Below are 18,261 nucleotides of genomic sequence, written 5' to 3'. Positions count from 1 at the left end.
TCAGAGCTGTAATAATCCTAGATGAGCTGGATAACGAGGGTGGTGTTGGGCGGGTTTGGGGAAAGGTCTACCTAAAAAGCAATCGAGCAGAAGGGGCAAGGTGGGGGGCAAGTGGGAAGTCAGTAATAAAATGTTTGCGGGGATGACTGGGGGCATTGTTTTGTGCCCAGCAGTGAGTTGTGGGGAGCGCAAAGGAGTTGCAAGGGAATGTAGGGAGCAATGAAGGGAAAGCCCCGGTGCCTTGGTTCGGAGGAAAGGTGCCAGGGCAAGGCGGGGGCCGAGTGCCCGGTGGGTCAGGCTTTCCAAGGTGCTGCCAAGCAGCCCGTGGGCTGGGAGGGGAAGGCATCGCCCTCAGCGGTGGGGTGGAGGCTGTGGGACACGCTCCTTGGTGCCAGCCCCGCTGGCTGGCATGTGTCAGGGCTGAGGCGGGCGGGGGGGAACCAGGATGGGGCAGGGGGTGGCGGCAGGTGGGGGTCTCAACAACCCGGGACGAGGAGCCAGTGCCGCTGCCGAGGCAAGTGGAGGATCCTCAGCCCTGCTGCGTGCCCCAGCCAAAATATGGAACTTTGGTTGTTGCCAAAAGGGGAAAACGCTTCATCAAAACTCTTTTGCTGAAGGAGAATGGAAAACATACTACTGTTCATTTTTTGAAAATGTTATTTATTTGGTGCTTGCATTTTTCTGCCAGCAAACGTGCCGATGGGAGGTTGTCTGTGACCTGCTATTTATTGCCCCTTCTCCACGGGACAGGCTGGCTCGGGATGAAAATTCTCTCTGGGCTGAGGCCCCGGAGATGCAGAATCCCCCCCAGGTTGGTGTCGGGAGTGGGGTTGCTGCCCACTGGCGGAAAGGAGGAGGTGAGGGGGGAGGAGAGATGAGCACTCTCACTGTTGGCTGGGGAAATGGTTTGTTTAGTTTTTGCTCACAGGTGCAGGAATGAAGAGTTTTGGTGCCACCGCAGCAGCCCTGGCCAGCGAAGGGCTGAGATAAGGGGCAGAGCCCTGACTGCGCTGCAGAGCCGGGGGTCCCAGGCTCATCCACCAGCGCAGCAGGAGCTTTGCTTCACCAGGTTCAGTTCTCCCGACCCTGCTCTGCACAGGCTGCTCGCCCCCACGGGCTGCTCAGGGGAGGGGTTTAAGGCTGCAGAAGGTGGGTGTGCTCCGAGTCCTGCCAAACGGCAGAGAGCTGCTGATTCCTGGGTGTAGTGTCCCCTGACAGGAGAGGTCAAGAAGGGGACCCTTTCCACTGCACAAGGAATGCAGAAAGTGTAGGCAGCCCTACAGGGAGGCCCCAAGGCTCCTTGTGCCCATCGGCCGTTACTGGGAACCACTGAAAAGAGTCTGTCTCCATCCTCTTTAAACCCACCCTTTAGATACTTGTCAACATTAATAAGGCCTCCCCTCAGCCTTCTCTTCTCCAGGCTAAAGAGTCCCAGCTCTCTCAGCCTTTCCTCATAAGGGAGATGCTCCAATGCCTCCATTGTCTTTCTTGCCCTTTGCTGGACTCTCTCCAGCAGTTCCCTGTCTCTCTTGAACTGGGGAGCCCAGAACTGGACACAGTATTCCAGTTGTGGCCTCACCAGTGCGGAGTAGAGGGGGAGAATGACCTCCCTGGACCTGCTGGCCACACTCTTCCCTATGCAGCCGAGAATTCCGTTGGCCGCCTTGGCGACAAGGGCACATTGCTTGCTCATGGATAATTTACTGTCTACCAAGACCCCCAGATCCTTTTCTTCAGAGCTGCTTTCCAGCAGGTCCACCCCTACCTCTACTGGTGCCTGACATTCTTCCTCCCCAGGTGCAGGACCCTACACTTGTCCTTGTTGAACCTCATTAGTTTTTTCTCTGCCCAGCTCTCCAGCCTGTCTAGGTCACGCTGGATGGCAGCACGGCCCTCTGGGGTGTCAGCCACCCCACCCGCTTTGGTGTCATCGCGAACTTGCTGAGCATACGCTCTGTCCCCTCGTCCAGGCCCTTGATGAATACGTTAAACAATACTGGTCCAAGGATTGACCCCTGGGGGACACCACTGGTTACAGGCCTCCAACTCGACCCTGCTCCATTAATGACGACCCTCTGAGTCCTGTCACACAGCCAGCTCTCAGTCCACCTCACTGTCCCCTCGTCTAGTCCACACTTCCTCAGTTTCCTAAGGAGGATGTTATGAGAGAGCGTGTCAAAAGCCTTGCTGAAGCCAAGGTAGACGACATCCGCTGCTCTGCCCTCATCCAGCCAACCAGTTATAACATCATAGAGGGCTCTGAGATTGGTCAAGCATGATTTACCCTTGGGAAATCCACGTTGACCACTTCTAATAACTTCCTGCTCCTGAACGTGCGTGGATATGACACCCAGAACGAGTCGCTCCGCTACCTTCCCAGGGCCGGAGGTGAGACTAACTGGTCTGTAGTTCCCCGAGTGCTCCTTCCTGCCCTTCTTGAAGACTGGAGTGATATTGGCCTTCCTCCAGTCCTCAGGCCCCTCTCCTCTTCTCCATGACCTTTCAAAGATGATGGAGAGTGGCCAAGCAATAACATCTGCCAGCTCTCTCAGCACTCGCGGGTGCATCTCGTCAGGGCCCATGGACTTATGGATGTCCAGTTTGGCCGAGTGGTCTCTAACCTGATCTTCCCCTACTGGGGAAAACTCTTCCTCTCTCCAGACCGCCCCCCTTGCCTCCAGGGCCTGGGATTCGTGCGGGTCGGCTTTAGCAGTGACGGCTGAAGCAAAGAAGGCATTCGGTAGCTCTGCCTTCTCTGTGTCTTCCACCACTAGGGCGCCCATCTCATTCGTTAGTGGGCCTACGTTTTCCCTAGTCTTCCTTTTGCTGTTGATATACTGAAAGAACCTCTTGTTCTCTTTAACCGTGGTGGCCAAGACGAGTTCTGCTTGAGCTTTGGCCCTTCTGATTTTCGCCCTGCATAGCTTTACTACGTCTTGGTATTTTTCATAAGTAGCCAACCCCCTTTTCCAAGGATCATAAACTTGCTTTTTTTCTCTGATGGCCAGCCTAAGCTCTCTATTTAGCCAGGCTGGTCTTCTTCCCTGTCTGCTTGTTTTCTGGGACTTGGGGATGGCCTTCTCCTGAGCTTTTAGGAGTTCCTCCTTGAAGTGAGACCAGCCTTCCTGGGCACCTTTGCCCTTCTGGACTGTCCCCCAAGGGACACTCTCAACCATGCTCTTAAGAAGGCCAAAGTTCGCCCTTCGGAAATCTTCGGGAACCGCTCTCGGGAAACGTCTAAATTATCCCTGGCACCCTCAGAGACACCCCACTCCCACAAGGAGTCAGACAAGGAGTCAGACAGCCGAAGGTGGGGGGGTTGAGACAGGAGGCAGCTTTCAACCACTTTTAAGCTGTGCTCCTGAAGCGGTGTTTGTGAAGATGGTTATGGGCTTGGAGGGGCTTGGTTTGTGGATTTTTTTTTTTTTTGCCTTAAGTGTATTACCCTTCAGGGTAACGCTTTCTGTGGCAGCTGGAAACAGTCCTTCTTGTACACCAAACCTAACCCCGTATTTGGAAGGGGCATTTCGGCTGCTGCAACGTGTGTTTTCTTCCCTGGGTGACACTTGGCCCCAAGCATACAGAGTCTTTCACTTTGGCACATTCTTGTCCCCCTGGCTGAAAGATTCTGCGTTTTCACGGGTTGAATGCTTCCTCAGCCCACCACAGGCCATAATGACTGTGCCTTTACAGACCACTTCCCTTGCTCACTGCTTTCAGATTTGAGCATCGAAGCCATGGAAGGAGCAGGAGAGCAGCAGCTGGATGTAGAGCACAACCTGTTTAAGCAGCGGTTGGATAAAGGTGGCAATCGCGTGACTCCAGGGGCCGAGAGACACGGTAAGATGCTCTTCTGCCTTTCTTGGGTGGATGCTCTGGTCGTCCTGCCATCACTGTATGCCTGGTTTCGCTTTCACGGGAACAAGGGACAGCTGACGAGCATTTAAACACCTTAAAGGTGTTTAAAACTGAAACACCTTAAGGTTAAATCTTAAACACGTTTAAGGCACGCAAGTCTATGAAACGTGCAGATCAGTCCGACTGCTTTTATACTGGCTACTTTTGCGGGGCAAATCTTTGCCTAGTCCCTCTGAAATCATGACAAGGACTCATGGATGCGTTTCAGGAATAAAGCTCCCAAGTTAATGGTCTTTTACGACTAGAAAGGAAGCAGCTGTTCTGGCCAAACTTGGCTTTGGTTGTATCTTTAAATCACAGCGGGCTGACAAATGGCATGACCTGGTTAGAGGAAAGAGCCTCTCCCCAGGGAAGGTTCCGGCGACTCAAGCCTTTAAGCCTAAACGTGCCCCTTACTGCAGGCACTTTGTGTGTGTTCATGCATACCTGAGAAATATATTGTAGCTGACTTATCGGTTACAAGTTGTAGGAAGTGGCCCTTGGCTACGTGACCCTCTCCTCTACCCTTTCTACCTGTTATGGCTCACCCTTGCTCTTCGATACAAACCAGAAAGGATTCTGGCAAAGTGTTGCAGTCTAACAGGAATACTGTCCTGACTTCTCCTTTCCAAAACATGATCTCCTGACTCCCTTTTCTGGGAGACAGCGTCATTCTGTGTGTCAGCATAAAGGGAATTTGTTGGTTTGTGTCACTTGGATGTAGCTTTCTGTTGTTGAAGCTGAAGGGCTAAACTAAAGCAAGAGCTGAATGAGGGGGAGGTACGAGGATTTCTCCCGTTGTCGCGGGAGTGTGGTGATAGTGCTCTCGCTGCTGTGTCCCTTGGCAGCCTTTCTCTATTCACAGGTTGTGGCATTGCAAATTTAATGCCTGGGGACAAGAAGTATTTAAAATGTTGCGTAACGGGTCCTGTATCAGTCACAACGTCCTGACTGGGTCTACTTTAGACCCAGGATGCAGCAGCAGCCGGCCCGCTCAGGCTTTCGTGCTTCCCGGGGTGACACAGGGGACGCCCGCACCGTGATGGAAGGGGAAGGATGAGCACTCTCACTAGGGAACTAATTCTCTTTTGTTTGCTTGCAAGTGCCCGACTTAAGGGCTGTAAGTTATGCAAGCTCATGACTTGAGTGGCGAATAAGTGAATTCCCAGGACAGAGGAGGCTGGGGGGCAAAGGGGGCTGAGCCCCGTTTGTCGTGTTTCCTCCTGAGCCCATGAAATAGCGCTTTATTCCCGGGGTCCCTTGCCCTGGAACTCGGAAGCTTTCCCTCCCGCCCCGGCTTCCCCGTTCCCTGCTGGCGGCCCGGGCCCTTCGCGCCGCCCGTCGGGGAGGACAAGGTCCGGGAGCTCCCCCCGGCCACGTCGGGGTTTCGCTGCGGGCCGGGCCCCCCGCTCCCGCGGCAGCCCAGGCCGAAGCCGGAGCCTCCGGCAGAGGCTCCGGCGCTGCCGCCGCCTTCCCCGGGCGACGGCCCGTCCCCGCGGCCCCGGCTCTCGCCCGCCGTCTCGGGGCCCCCCCGACACGCGGCTCGCGGGGACCGTTTCCCCCCGCTCCCGCCCCCAGCGTCGGCCGGGGCCGGTAACGGTCTCCGAGCGGAGCCGGCCGGAGCGAACCGCGGCCGGAGCGGCCTCTTCCCCCGCGGCAGCCCCGCAGCCCGCAGGAAAGCGCCGCCGCAGAGCGGCCCCGAGCGAGCCCGTCCCTCCCGCCCCGCGGCTCCCGGCGGCGCCCGTCAGGCGGCGGAGCCCGGCCGGCGAGCGGGGGCATGGCGGCGCCGGGCCCGGCCTCCCTGCAGCGCCGGCTGCAGAGCTCGCAGGAGGCGCGGCACCGGCAAGCGGTGCTGGTGCGGAAGCTGCAGGCGAAGGTGAGGAGCGGGGGCGCCTGCCCGGGGGGAGCTCCCCGAGGCCGGGCCGGGGTGCCCGCGCCGTCCGCGGACGGGACTCGGCGGCGGAGCCCTCGGGGGGCGAAGGCGCGGCCCCGGCGGGGTCCTGCCCGGGCCCTGCCCTGCGCTGCCGCGGGCGGGACGGCGCCGAGCCCGGAGCTCGGGGGAGGGAGGGAGGGAGGGAGGCCCCGGGAGCCGCCCCGCCCGTCCCGTCCCGTCCGCGGTCACCCCCGAGCCGCTCGCCGGGGCTTGGCCGGGCTCGGGGGAAGCGAAGCTTCCCGGTCCCGAAGGGACTCGGTGTTGTAGCGGCAGCGCCGTGGCGCGGGCTGAGCTCGGGCTGCGGAGAGCGAGAGAAAAGCCGGTGCCGGAGGAGCCGGGTCCGTCCCCGGCTGCAGTCGCTCATCTTCATGCCGTGTCTGCGCCCAGGTCCTGCAGTACCGGACCCGCTGCCGAGAGCTGGAGCAGCAGCTGGAAGCAGGAGCGGTGAGTGCGCAGGGCGCGAACTGAAGAGAGCGGCCGGAGCGTTCGGGAGCGAAAAAGCTCCCCGGGCCATGACAGGGGAAAGCAAGATTGTGCTCGCGGAGGGTTTCAAGAAGCGCTGCGAGTTTGCCCGCCCGTGTTCTGCCCAGTTGCCGCTCTTAGAGCAGCCAGCAGTCCCAGAAATGCAGGATTTGAGTTGTGTGCAGGGGTGCTTTATTGGCGGGGAACGTTTTGTCCTGGGTCTCGGGCGAGGGCTTTGCTGCCTGTTCTAGGGCTGTCTCTGAAATGGAATGGGTGGACAGACAGTGTTTTGGAAGGCGAGAATGCTGGCGTCGGGCAGAGAGAGCTGTCTCTGTGCTTTTCGTTCTGCTTCCCGGCTAAAGCAGATCTAGGAAAGAAAGGGTGGGAGCGTAGGAGAGCATTCCTGGGCTTCAGGTGGAAGAATTGGACTAACTATTTGCTTTCTTCTTCAGGGATGCCTCCCAGGCAGGTGGGAAGGCACAGAGGCCCTGGAGAAAGCCCTGCTTCAGGTGAAAGAGGAGCAGCAAAGGTACAAGGAAGAAGCGTTCCCTCCTACTCAGTATCCTGGATGCTCACGGCAGGGAGGGAAAACCTGTCAGTGGTAGTCAGTCTCCGCAAGGGAAGTGTTGGGGCAAGCCCTTTGGAAAGGAGAGAGGTGCACCACCTGTTCTGTGGGGCAGTAATAGTGGTGTGTGCTGAATGCTTCTGTTTGGAGCGGGGCGTTCCTGTGGGTGAGCTCCAAGGGTCCCTTTCCAGCCTAAACGCTGCCCTGGTGCAGTAGGTGAGGGACTGGGGGCAACGCTAGAGAAGGGTGATGCGTCCAGTGATGAGGCAGCACGAAGGGGAGGCCCAGCCGTGGGCATCGTCCGAGTTGAAGAGGAAGGAGAAACCCAACCTGTAGGTGGAAATGGAAGGCTTAAAGCAAGGAGAAGCAAATGAGTTGGCCATCGGCGAGAGATCTTAGTTCACCCTAGAAAGCGCTTTTCCTGCCTCTCAGTTTGAGAAGAAAGTCAGTGTTGGGGGAGCCGGGAAATCCCGGGGATGGTGCTTGTGGATAGGGGTTGTTCAGTGACCTCATGGCTGTTCCTCCCTTTCCAAGGTGCGAGGATCTGGCCGAAGCAAACAGTCTGCTGCGGGAGCACCTGGAGAAAGCGAAAGAGGTGAATTCAGCCCTCAAAGAAGATGTTGGAAAGCTGACGGTGGATTGGATGAGGGCGCGGGAGGAGCTGGAAGCGAAGGAGCGCGAATGGCGCCAGGAACGTGAGGTGAGGCTCAGCTGCGGGAATGTCAGAGGTGGTGCCGGCGTGGCATGAGAACGCATTTTGTTTCTGGCCCAGAGAACTTGCTGTGAGGAGGTTGTGGCTCTGCTGAGGATGTGTTGGTGTTGACGAGCAGAAGAGAGGGGTTGTCGCGGATGGAGCGATAGACTTCACCACTAAGAGAGAAGAAGCAGCAATATATTTATTGATATAAACCAATGATTTGACCAAGTCGACAGTAGATGCGACAGTTTTAAGGGGGTGCTATAGCAAGGTCCACTTGTTTTTTTCCTGCACAGAGGACGGGGTCAGAGAGAGCTGTCAGAGAGACCCTCCCGTTGAGTCAAGGTTCAGAAAGGACCCCTGGCTTTCTAAAGGCCTTCTGAGAGAGGAGTCGGGTGCGGCTGGACCCAATCCTAGTCGCAGACTTGGTCAATGGTTTATGGCTAAAGGATTCTATGTGCACAATCAATGCTTTCTATCACAGAATGTCAAAGTTCAGCATGCTATAAAGCAATTTAGCGAGGATCTGTTGCAGCCAGGAATCTCTTAACCTGGAGGAGTAATCCTGAGCAGCGTCCCTGCTCACGGGGAGATCCTGGCCACAGCCCGCTGCCGAGCAGGAGAGCTCCAAATGCCCTTGGGCTCTTGACTATTTATGGGGGGAAGATGACGACTTCCAGTCGTATTTGCACATTGACCACAGTACCAGGATTGCGGTGAGGTGGGCGCATTGCTCACGTCACCCCTTGGCTGTTGTGGTGTTATGCGTCTCCCTGAGACCCCCTGTGAGCCCCGGATGCCGCCATCGCGATGAGATGCACCCATGCTGACCTCCAGGGGTGGTTATCGCTTGGGCAGGGTTATGGGAGCCAAAGATCAAGTTGGTGCGTGGGAGGGGGAGCTCAGCGTGGCAGGGGTGGGAGATGGAGGAGTGTCTGCAAATCGTGGTGATGGAAGAGGCCCACCTGCTGTGGCCGTGCTGCTCGGTCCTAAAGGCAAATGCTTGCTGCTGCTGGACGCTGTAGGGCAGTGACACAGGAGCGCTTGTCTTTTTGATGGTTCTTAAATCTCCGTCTAGAGCCGTGAGAGCAGAGAGGTCTGTGTGTTTTGAGATTCAGAGTAGCCAAGGGAAGGACAAGACAGGCCTCCGTCACCGCTAGCAAATGGGACAGTGGTCTTGGAGGGGCTTGTCTTTGTCTTCCTCCACCAAGAGTGTGAGACAGCTCTGCAAGGCGAGGTGCTGACTCGGGGTCAGCTTGCTTTGCTGATGTCCCCTCCCGCAGGAGAAGAGTGGATGTTGCCTTCTTGGAAGGCAGGTGGCAGGTCTGCTGGGGCTGCTTCTGTGGTGCCTCTTCAGTCCTTGGTGCCCTGTCGGAATAGGTATTCAAGGAGAGCTGGCGATGGTGGTTGTGCTCTCTGCCAGCGGAAAGACTCGTACAGTGATGGCGGAGGCTGAACTGGCATTTCTTTTTGTCTTTGCATTTTTAGCTCTATGAGAACTACTTCAGGGGTGACCGTGACCGTCTGCTCGGGCTGTGGCATCAGATGGTCACCTTCCGCCGTCATTTCCTGGAAATGAAGGCTGCCACGAACCGGTGAGTAGAAGTTGAGGCCCCATCTCTTGCAGCAAAAATGTACCTTCCCTTCACACCTCTCTGAGGTTCCTTTCTCAGAGTTGCCTTCTACACAAACAAGAGCAGCGTAGCCGTGATAGTGTCTGCTGCTGGTGTCAGCAAGCGATTTCAAACTCTGGGTTACTGTCAGCCATTTATCTTCCTGGATTATGAACCTTCCTTAATGCGTCGAGCGTGCCTTGGTTCTTGTGTTCTTTGTGCTTTTTCTGTTACGCCGTTTTAGGCTTATTCTTCCTCCACCTTCCTGAAAAGTTTATTATGTGGCTGTTGTCGTGAGCCTCTGAGCAGTTGCTCGCCAAGGTGTGTCCTGACCCCAGAGTGTCAGGGGAATGATTTGTCCCCAGCCGAGATGTCATCTTTCCTGCCAGCTTTTCCTCTTTGCGCGATTACGTGCGTGAGAAGCGAGTCAGCTGATAGAGCTGGTGGTGTGAACGTTGGCTCTTCCTTTGTTCTTCTGCAGAGATTTGTCAGAGCTGAAGGCAGAGCAAATGAGGCTTTCTGGGTCTGTAATGGCAAACTGCTCCCGTCTAAACTGCAGCGTGATGTCCTTCCAAGCCAAGGGGGAGCTGGAGAAGAAGGAGCTTCAGGACAGGTAAAGGTGTTTTAAACTTTGCTGTTACCACCATTCTCTTCTGGGGCTGCCTCTTGCGTTCATAGATGGGCTGTGTTCGCATTGCAAACACGCCCGTTCTGCACAGCCTTGTTTCTGTCCCGAGTCAAATGGTTGCCTTCAACAGAAAGGACGGCAAAAATCGTCTGACTGCCAGAAGCTCCTCTGGGTAAGACCAGACTGGCAAAGAGGTGGCGTATTCCAGTGCTTTTGCTGTGAACTGGTTCTTGGTGAGCAAGCGAGAGCAGCCTAAAGAGAGCTCTGTCTCTGGTCCAGCCCTTTTGCTCCCCGGGGCGGTGCTAGAGGAGTTGGCAGAAATTTGCCCAGCACCATCCTAAGCACTGTAGCACCTCTGTGCTGACAGTTCCTTGCCAGACTGAGTGCAGAAGGCCTTTGGGGCAAGAGGGGCCATTTTGCAACATGCAGCGTATTAACCTGGACCCTCCTGTGATCCCATGGTCATTGGATTGGACATTCATAGCCGTCTCCCCAGAGAGCTTGCAGGGCCTTTGATTCATTCACTGCAGAAGGCAAAAGTAATTGTGGGAGTCGTAGTCTGGACTTTCAAAGTCTGTTTTAGCCCAAGAAGAACTTGTGCAAGGCTTGTATCCAACGTATGAAAGAGGAGAGAGAGAACTAAGAGGCAGGAAGCTGTTGCGAGTACCTGAACGTTTTGGAAACGTTCTGTGATGTCTGGAAGCTTGATTTACTTTCTCAATGACGAACGTTTCATCCATGAGAAAGAGTGATGCAGCTCTAGTCAGGAAATGCCGGTGGTGTTTAGGTGTAGGTACAAAGCCGTTGGAAGTCATTCCAACTGCCGTAGCTGGGACACAGTATGTGCTCCTGGTTTTGGAAAGGAGAATGTTTTTACGTTGACAAGTTGTTTGTCTTTCCCCTTCTCACAGACTGAAGGACTTAGTGGCCCTTGAAGACAAACACTGCTTGTTACAGCATGAGTTGTTAGTTGCGAGAGAGGCGCTGGAGGAATCGCACCTTGAGAGGGATGTGCTGAAGGAAGAGAAGCATGAGCTTAGAGTGGCCCTGGAGAAGGTATGGTCACCTTGTGGTAGCAAGACCAGCACAGATGCTTTTTTCGTGTCAGTAGACGCCAGGGAACGTGCTGTTCTCCTCCTTGGGAAATGGTGATGAGACCACGCAGGCTCTTTGGGGTAGTTTGTCCGCACGTGCTTATTGGGAGCGCTGACCTGGGAGTATGTCAGCGAGACGCAGGGGATGTGGAGTTGCTGCTCGAAGGCAGGGATTTCCCTGCCCTTGTTGTCATGTTGTTCTTTTGTCTCTTCAGGCCGAGCAGTCGGTGGCAGAGCTGACAGGGGCTCAGAATGAGCTGAGTGCTGAACTTGCCGATCTACGTGTTGCAACAGCAAACATGAGCTGTATCAATGAAGCTCTTGCTTTGGACAAAGTGCAACTGAACAAACTTGTGCTGCAGGTGAGCAGAGTTGCCAAAGGTCTTGGCAGGTGTTTGTCTCCAGCTGCTGCTTCTTCTCAGACTTCCTGCCTTCTGAGAGTGTGACTGACTGAATATGGAAGGGTTCCTTTTTCTGTCCAAGCCCAACCTTCATAGGAAGTCTAGCAAGAGCGCCACAGATGCTGTTTCTGGCAGGGGAAGACAGGGACAATCGTAGACTCGTAGAATTGTCTAGGTTGGAAGGGACCTTTAAAATCATTGAGTCCAAACACGAACCTGACACTGCCAAAACCCCACTAACCCATGTCCCTGAGCGCCACGTCTACCCGTCTTTGAAGACCGTGTTGCTCCCTTTCCATTCTCCTACTGTTGCTTAAATGCAGTGTCCTCCTTCTTCTTGGGAAATGGTGATGAGACCACGCAGGCTCTTTGGGGTAGTTTGTCCGCACGTGCTTATTGGGCGCGCTGACCTGGGAGTATGTCAGCGAGACGCAGGGGATGTGGATTTGCTGCTCTCCTCTTCTTCAGAGTAAGTCTTGCTGTATTTAATTTCCTCTGTGCTTCTGTGATTGCAGCTGGAGGAAGAGAATGACGCTCTCTTGTGTAAAGTGGATGAGATGGAGAGAGCAAAGATCTCTGCCCAGGAGAAGCTGAGCTTGTGTGAAAGAACAACCAAAGAGCTCTGTGCAGAGAAAGCCCACCTGGAGCAGCTGCTGAAGAAAGCAGAGGAGCAACAAGAGGAGCTGCGGGTAGAGCTGGGGGTCCTGGCAGAGGAGAAGGAAGAAGCCCAAGAGAAACTCCTTGAGGTGAGACCAAAGACCTGGTGCTTCTGGGTGGGCATGTGGCTGCTTGGCTGGGTGAAGCTGTGCGTGTTGGCCTCCTTTTTGGCTTCTGGTAAGTTGCAGAGAGAGGACTGCATCCACGACTCTACTGTTCTCCCATGTGGCAAAAGCAGCAAACTGTGTAGCTCTGGAGCCTTTGTCTGGGGCAAAAGCCAGGGCTGCACGCAAGGACTCTCACTGCATTTTGTCCCGCTTTCAGGTTTCCCGCCAGCAAGAGTCGTCTCGCAGTGGCCTGGAGCAGTTGCGCCAGGAGTCCTCTCGCCAAGGGCACGCACTGGCCGAGGTGTGCGCAGAGAAGGAATTGCTGGTGCGGGAGAAGGCTGCCCTGGAGGTGCGACTGGCAGCCATGGAGCGGGAGAGACAAGGCCTTTCGGAGCAGCTGGCAGAGGCCAGGTAAGGGCAGGGAGGAGACCCTGGGCAGGACGTTCTTTAATGTCTGTAATGGTAAAGGTGACAATGGTTACATGGGGATTGATTGCATCCTCTGTGCTTTTCACATGTTTTCGCTTCCATGGACAGAAAACGGAAGAATTTCAAGCAAAAAAAACCAAAGTCTACCTTGATTTGAAGGTTATTTTTCTGACAGCTGAAGCTGGCAAAGCTCTCCTGAGCGTTGAGCTCATGTTTATGCCCCCTTACATGTTCCTCTGTGACGTCCACAGCCAGCCGAGTGGGCTCTCAATGGAGCCATGATTAAACCACACATAATTAAACTAAGCTAACTCGTGTTAGTATGGTGCAGGAGCTAGAGCTGGTGACACCAGCAGCAGGGAAACCTCTCTTGAATTGTCGCCAGCCTTCAGGGGTTCCTGCCCATCACTGATGTCTGTTAAAATGGACACAGTTACTTTGGCCTGCCAGAGACTGGTGTAATCGGGACTGTGTGCTTGTTCTCCTCCTTGAAGATACACCCTCCGTTGTCCATCCAAGTTTTGCTTGCTGGCACAGGCTTGGTGGGCGCAGCTACCCGTGTGTCGTGGATCAGACCCCAGCAAGTGAAGATTTGGCTATTGCAGTCCAATTTGGCTGGGCTTTCTGTGCCCTGCCAGGTGACACGGGAAGCCTGGCCATTCCCTCGCAGGGGCCCGCATTGCTATTTTAAAGGGCAGAAATAGGCTCTCTGTGCAGGAGTTTCCACGCGAGCCTTTTTCCGTAGGCAGGGGTAGGGATCTTGCACCACTTCTTCCTGGAACAACTCCCTGTTGGGTGTCAGGAGCAAGCAGCTCCTTTCTCTCTGTATTCACGCTTTGCAGGTCAGGGAAGGAGACCGTGGAATGCAGCCTGTTGGAGGCTCAGCAGCACTTGTCTGAGCTGGAGATCACCAGGAGTCATCTTGAAACCCAGCTTCACGCGGTGGCGCAGGCCAAGGAGGTGATCCAAGGTGAGAGCCTCCCGTTTCTGGTGACCCCATGCCCGGGGAAGGTGGTATGAAAGCAGCTCTGTGTCCGCAGTGCTTCTGAGGAGTGAAGGAGCTGGAGACAGACCCCTCCTCCACGGAAACTCAAAGGGCGTAAGGTCAGTAAAGTCAGAGGCGCTGTTTGTGCAGCCTCTGACTCTTGCCATTTGTCGTGTTTGCAGGGGAAGTGAAGTGCCTTCAGTGGGAGCTGGAAGCAGAGAGGTCTCTCCTGAAGCAGGAACGGCAAAACATGGCGCAAGAGCTCCTGCAGAAAGAAGAGCAGCATACCGACACCCTCAAAGTTCGGGAGGCCGACCACCAAGGGGAGATAAACAAGCTCCTGCAAGACGTGGTAGGAAACACTATGCTTCTGAATCCTTCAAGCAAGCTTTGTGGGCTGGCTTGAGGAGAAGAACAGGCTGAGCGTGTGAAATGGCAGCAGTGGTCTGTCCCGGGCGACACGGTGCCGGGCCAGGCAGCAGAGCCAGTGGCTCGTCCTTGAAGGAGCGTGGAGACCCCCAGGACTCTGGTGGGACAGTAAATGCAGGCACGGGTTGCGTGTGGGTGTAAGAGGAGTTCAACAGAAGGTTGGGTGGTCCCCAGCCAAAGCATGGCAGCAAAGGGCTGGGATCTTAGCAGCCTCCCGCCCGCCATGGAGTAGACTCCTAACGCTGCTGCCAGCTGCAGGCGGGGGAACCTTGTTCCTTCCTTTCTGTCCTTTGGCGGCTGACAGAGGTATTGGAGCAGACGGAACAGGCCCCTTGTTCCTGGTACTGGCGTTCGCGGCCTGTCTTGTGAGGAGGGCACGAGGGTCTGGTCCCTTTCTGACCCTGCAGTCCGTCTGCACCTTTTCCTTGATGAAAAGGGAGCCGAGCTGTGAAAATGGAGGCTGTGAGCCTACGCTGTTCTGAGGAGCTTGGCTGAGACTTCATCAAATGACTGAATGGTTTGGGTTGGAAGAGACCTTAAAGATCTTCTAGTTCCTACCCCCATGCCAGTGGGACACCTCCCACTAGACCAGGTTGCTCCAAGCCCCGTCCAACCTGGCCTTGAGCACCTCCAGGGATGGGCCAGCCACAGCTTCTCTGGGCAACCTGGGCCAGGGGCTCACCGCTCGCACAGCAAAGAATTTCTTCCTAATATCTCATCTCAGTCTCCCTTCTTTCAGTCTAAAACCGTTCCCCCTGAGCCCCTTTAGGGACTGGAAGGGGCTCTAAGGTCTCCCCGGGGCCTTCTCTTCTCCAGGCCGAACCCCCAACTCTCTCAGCCTGTCCTCACAGCAGAGGGGCTCCAGCCCTCGCAGCATCTCTGTGGCCTCCTCTGTCCCTGCTCCGACAGGTCCGTGTGCTGATATTCATGGCCCCAGAGCTGGAGGCAGCACTGCAGGGGTTCTCCCCAGAGCGGAGCAGAGGGGCAGAATCCCCTCCCTCGCTCTGCTGGCCACGCTACTGGGGATGCAGCCCAGGATACGGGGGGCTTTCTGGGCTGCAAGTGCACGCTGCCGGCTCTCATGGACCATCACCCCCAAGTCCTTCTGCTCGGGGCTCTCTCAATCCATTCTCTGCCCAGCCTGTGTTTGTGCTTGGGCCAAGAAGAAAACGTTTGCTAGTAATTCACCATTCAGCTGCTCAAACGCTTTCTGTCAAGCCCAGAAGTAATGAAAGAACTGCGCAGCTTGCCGTTAAAATTAATGCGAGTCCAAGAGCTGTGCGTGGGTGATTGGTTCTCTCCTATCTAGGCAAGATTAAGCAATGTGTGGCGTCTGGGATTTGGCATGGAAAGGAAAGGGCACAGTTGACCAAGCGAATGTACTAAACGTAGCAGAATTTTGTAAGGATGGCTGAACAGCAGCGACGCTGATGGTGCTTAGAGGATGCTTTCAGAGATGGAGACTCCTGAGGTCCAGCTTTCCCAGGGTATTAGAGAGAATGGAAATGGTACCGTTGGCTGGTGAGGTTGAAGGCTTCATTGCGCTTTCAGGGTGTTCTTTTGGCGCAGGGATTTCTCCGAGGTGATGTGGAGGAGGGCCCCTGGGAAGGGAGAGTGTTGTTTTGGGCTGTGGACCGGGAGGAGGAGGAGAAGGGACGTAGCACTGTCCTTTCCTCCATGGTCGCTCTCCGCGATGTGTTGACTCTGGCCCTTCTCTCCTTTCTGTGGCACCACTCCCATCATCTGCTCTCTGAATGCCCAGCAGGCGATTGCAGAAGGGCAGCGGCTGTCCTGGCTCTCGGAGAAGAGACTCCTGTCGCAGCGGCTGGAACGTCTGCAGCGAGCAGTTGCAAGGCTGGACCGGGAGAAGACGGAGCTGAAGCAATACAGTGCTGAGCTCAGGAGGACTCTGGAGGAGGTAGACCAGGCTTTCGCTGCCTCTGCGCAGCATCACGGTCCTCTGGAAGACACCGCATTCCCAGAGGCAGCACTGTGGAGTCCTCGGCTTGTTTCCTTCCCTCTCCCACTGTGCCCTGTGGCCACACACTTTTGTCTTTTCTCTCTCTTCTGGCACCCCGTTGCCTTCGCAAATGCACGTTCACTGCGGTACCACCCTTCTTGCCCCAGTGTCCCCGTACACACCCATTGGACACTCTTGTGTCAGGAACTCTTTCCTCCTGCTCGCTCTCTTCCGTGGGCTACTTGGAGTGCTTTTTGGCCCCAGCGTTCTGTGGTGCAATTCACAGTCCCTGAGCAGCCATCTCCTTGCCGTGATGTCCAGAGGTCCTTTTGCTCCTTGTTTGGTGGCAGGCTTCTGTGACCCTTTCTCCTATCCAACGTGCAGGTGGAACGTGAACGGAGGCGACTGAGGAGATATTGCAGAGGTCGTGCGCTGCCAGATGCAGGCGGATTTTCTGTCTCCGAGTCTGACCAGCACGAGATGCTGGCGTCTCAGCAGGTGAGACCAGGATCTTACTTGGTGGGAGGAGACTCTGGCCAGATGGAGGAACGATGGCAGCAGCCCCCCGGTATAGACCGGCTGAGGAGCAGGAAAGCTCTCATCCAAAGCCGCTGTGGCTGTGCTGGTGGGCACAGCTCTGCACGATGCTGTGGCCCGAGTTTTGTTTGGCCATGGGGAAGGGAGACGGGCAGGCAGTGGGAATACCCAGTCAGATGCGTCCCTTGGCCATGGCCAGACAGCATCGTTCCCCGAGGTCTGGTCTCTGTGGTGCCTGTGGGTCAGGCAGGGTGGGAGAGGGATTGGAGGAAACTCAGAAAACGGAATGGATGGGAAATAGAGAATAGTCTAAGGACGTTCCCCTTGAGCCTTGCTCGTCTTGTTGAGCTTTCCCATTTTCCCTTTTCACGCGCCAGCTGTCACGTTTTTAAGGCAGATGAGAACAGAAGAGTTCCTCAGTGCCTTGTGTCACCAGTAACTCTCCTGCTGAGGAAAAAGCCTGTGGCAGTAAGGTGGCAGTAGCCCCAGTCTCTCTCTTGGAAAGGGGAGTTGGGTGACTTAATCCTGTAGGAACCTCTCTCTCTCATATCCATGGGATGTCTCGGGGTTGTACGTGTGAATGGTGAGCCAGAGAGAAAGTCAACTTGTTGATAGTGTGAGGTGAGGCCGGGGTGACTCTGGGAACCTGCGACTTCCATTCCCCGAAGAGCAAGTGTTTGTCGGGGCTGGCGTTAGAGGGTGCGTCTTCCCCGAGAGCCGGTACCGTGGAGCTAGGGCTGGTCCTACCAGCGTGGGCTTGTCTGAGCTCGGCCTTTGGCCTCTTTCGGGTGTCCCTTCTGCAGACGCAGCTGGCGCAAGAGCAAAAATAGAAGCGGGACTGGATTGCGTGCTGTGCAAAGACCGGCCAGGAACTTCAAGACCTTGAAGGCCAAAGCTGCTGCTCCGATGGCAGAGACTCGGGAGCTGCGCTGAACCTTGTCCTGTCGCGGAGCAGCTGCAGCGTCGCAGGGTTCCCGTCTTGGGCCCTTCCCTGGACTGTGTTTGTTTTCCTGTGGGCAGGGGGGGTGCATTTGTTCTGTTTAGATTTTGCAGCATGTGCTAGTGATAGTGGGGTTTTATGTTTTTGTACTAAAAACCGTTTTGTACTATTTCTGAAGGAAAAAGGGAGAGGGGTTTTTATGTTTTTGTAATAAAAGCCATTTTGTACTATTTCTGAAGGAAAAAAGGGAGAGGGGTTTTTATGTTTTTGTACTAAAAACCGTTTTGTACTATTTCTGAAGGAAAAAAGGGAGAGGGGTTTTTATGTTTTTGTACTAAAAACCGTTTTGTATTGTTTCTGAAGGAAAAAGGGAGAGGGGTTTTTACCTTTTTGTAATAAAACCATTTTGTACTGTTTCTGAAGGAAAAAGAGAGTGCTTGGTACATTCATGGGTCAGGAAAAGGTTAGAGTAGGGATGTCAAAAGAATATGGTTAAAAAGTTACAGGAGCGCTTTGTATAGAATTGTAGTAGAACTTTGATGGAACCTGAGCTGAATTCCTGAAATTAAACCTTAATTGGCCTAATTAGGGGGATCTCCCAAACCGTTCCAAACTTGGACTTGAATGCACGTGTGTGATGAGGGCTGGTAAGGGAACTGTAGCTCACTCATGGGCTGTATCTTATCACTGTGAACCTGGGACTGTCGGAAACGTGTGGTGTGCTGGCTGTTGTTAAACGCCCGGCACCTGATTCTGCAGAACTGAAATAAAGCCAAATATCTCGACTCAGTGTGTTGATTGGTTTTTGCCCAGCGGGTGAAGAACCCTGATTTAGGGCCATCTCCTCCTGCCCTGGTTTTTCCCATTCCCCGCCTGCAGCTCTCTTTGGGTGAGCCCTGGCACCGGCTGCTCGAACCTGCTCCGCTG

At 55.1% G+C, this 18,261-nt stretch overlaps 1 protein-coding gene across 5 annotated transcripts; it reads left to right on the top strand.

Annotated features, from left to right (window-relative positions):
* The first annotated feature begins 5,258 nt into the window (after positions 1 to 5,258).
* On the top strand, positions 5,259 to 18,118 carry LOC141750425 (uncharacterized). 5 transcript variants are annotated; one of them, XR_012589665.1, is made up of 15 exons: positions 5,259 to 5,773; positions 6,218 to 6,274; positions 6,745 to 6,821; positions 7,392 to 7,557; positions 9,043 to 9,149; positions 9,649 to 9,780; positions 10,707 to 10,851; positions 11,105 to 11,251; positions 11,806 to 12,036; positions 12,272 to 12,465; positions 13,326 to 13,453; positions 13,524 to 13,820; positions 15,663 to 15,815; positions 16,242 to 16,355; positions 17,198 to 18,118. XR_012589665.1 is itself a non-coding variant. In XM_074605466.1 (15 exons), exons 1-15 carry the CDS (start codon positions 5,675 to 5,677, stop codon positions 17,222 to 17,224), a joined length of 1,947 nt encoding a protein of 648 aa, XP_074461567.1. In that variant the 5' UTR covers positions 5,259 to 5,674; the 3' UTR covers positions 17,225 to 18,118. The 5 variants fall into 5 exon arrangements, 3 of the variants coding, with proteins under 3 accessions (XP_074461567.1, XP_074461566.1, XP_074461568.1); XR_012589664.1 differs by having other exon boundaries at positions 15,660 to 15,815; XM_074605466.1 differs by having other exon boundaries at positions 13,651 to 13,820.
* The last annotated feature ends 143 nt before the right edge of the window (positions 18,119 to 18,261 follow it).

This window comes from Larus michahellis, chromosome 12, assembly GCF_964199755.1.
Source record: "Larus michahellis chromosome 12, bLarMic1.1, whole genome shotgun sequence".
Lineage (NCBI taxonomy): Eukaryota > Metazoa > Chordata > Aves > Charadriiformes > Laridae > Larus > Larus michahellis.
This window is presented reverse-complemented; position numbering and strand designations above follow the sequence as displayed.